We start from the raw sequence: 1,585 nt of genomic DNA, 5'->3' as shown, positions 1-1,585 counted from the left end.
GGGGCTGGAGGGGAATTGTCCCGGTTGGGGGGTGCTGGGGGCACTGGTTTGGGGGCACTGGCCCAGTTTGGGGGGCACCGGCCCAGTTTGGGGCGCTGGGGGCACTGGTTTGGGGTGCTGGCCCAGTTTGGGGCACTGGGGACACTGGTTTGGGGATGTTGGGGTTTGGGGTCCTGGGGGGCTCCGGGCTGGACACGGCCCCGGTTTGGCTGGTGGGGGCCGGCACCCCCCGGATTTGGGATCATTTTGGGTTGGGGATTTGGGATCATTTGGGGTTGGGGATTTGGGGCCGGAGCCTCGTGTCTGTGTCCGTGTCCGTGTCCCTGTCCCCGCTCCGGCTGCTCCCGGTGTCCCCCGGTGTCCCCTGGATTTGGCTGGTTTGGAGTTCCCAGGGATTCCCGGGATCGGCCACTCCGTGTCCATCTGGCTCCTGGTGGGGACATCCCGGAGTGGGAACATCCCAAACAGTGGGGACATCCTGGAATGGGGACATCCCAGACAGTGGGGACATCCCGGAGTGGGGACATCTCGGAATGGGGACATCCTGGAATGGGGACATCCCAAACAGTGGGGACATCCTGGAATGGGGACATCCCAGACAGTGGGGACATCCTGGGCTCAGGGCATTCCGGTGCTGAGGCATCATCCCATGGCTGGGGAATTCCGGGATCGGATCATTCCAACGTTGTTGGAGCATCTGGTGGAACGTTCTGGTGTCGGAACATTCCGGTCCTGGATCTCTCTGACCTTGGAGCATCCCAATAACGGAGCATCCCCAGGGTGGAACGTTCTGGATTGGAGCATCCCGGTGTGGGACCATGCCAAGGCTGGAACATCCTCCTGTGGGATCGTCCCGCTGTGGGATCGTCCCAGTGTCAGGGCATCCCCGTGGTGGAACATTCCGGTTCCTGGTCCCAGAGCGTCCCAGTGTCAGAGCATCCCAGTATGGAGCATCCCAGTGCTGGACCAGAGCGGGGCTGGAGCATCCCAGTGTGGAACATCCCCATGGGGAACATCCCGGTGTGGGAACATCCCGGTGCCAGAGCATCCGCGTGATGGAACATCCCGGTGCTGATCCATCCCAGTGCCAGCCTATCCCAGTATCAGCCAATTCCTGTCCCAGTCCATCCCAGTAATGGAGCATCCCAGTGCCAGTCCATCCCAGTGCCAGTCCATCCCAGTGCCAGTCCATCCCAGTCCCAGTCCATCCCAATACCAGTCCATCCCAGTAATGGAGCATCCCAGTCCCAGTCCATCCCAGTCCCAGTCCATCCCAGTCTATCCCATTATCAGCCCATCCCAGTCCCATCCCATCCCCGTGCTGGCCCATCCCGAGGGGAAACTGAGGCAGGTTGTGGGCGGAGCGGCTGGGGAGGGAAAATTTGGGGATGGAGGGGTTAAACAGGGTTTGGGGGGCACTTCCTGCCCCCCCCCAAAACCCTGGGACACCCCAAATCCCAATGGGGGACACCCCAAATACCTCCCTGGGCATTCCCAGCCCCCCAAAATCCCAAGGACCCCACAAATCCCAATGGGGGAACATCCCAACCTAGGGGGCTTGGGGGGCTCAGGGGGTTCCCAGCCG

At 62.1% G+C, this 1,585-nt stretch overlaps 1 protein-coding gene across 1 annotated transcript in view; it reads right to left on the bottom strand.

Moving 5' to 3' along the window:
* The window catches only part of LOC115949057 (basic proline-rich protein-like), a 2,140-nt gene extending 899 nt beyond the window's left edge, over positions 1-1,241 (bottom strand). The window contains exons 1-3 of the mRNA XM_031065296.1: positions 613-1,241; positions 236-478; positions 6-67 (exon numbers count right to left, since the gene is read on the bottom strand). Coding sequence (XP_030921156.1) covers positions 6-67; positions 236-478; positions 613-1,240 — 933 coding nt within the window. The 5' untranslated portion in view covers position 1,241. The remainder of the gene's footprint in view (positions 1-5; positions 68-235; positions 479-612) is intronic.
* Between the last annotated feature and the right edge of the window lie 344 nt (positions 1,242-1,585).

This window comes from Geospiza fortis, unplaced genomic scaffold (genome assembly GCF_000277835.1).
Source record: "Geospiza fortis unplaced genomic scaffold, GeoFor_1.0 scaffold567, whole genome shotgun sequence".
In the NCBI taxonomy this organism is placed as follows: Eukaryota; Metazoa; Chordata; class Aves; order Passeriformes; family Thraupidae; genus Geospiza; species Geospiza fortis.
The sequence above is the reverse complement of the archived record's forward strand: the minus strand, read 5'-3'. Positions and strand labels throughout refer to the sequence as shown.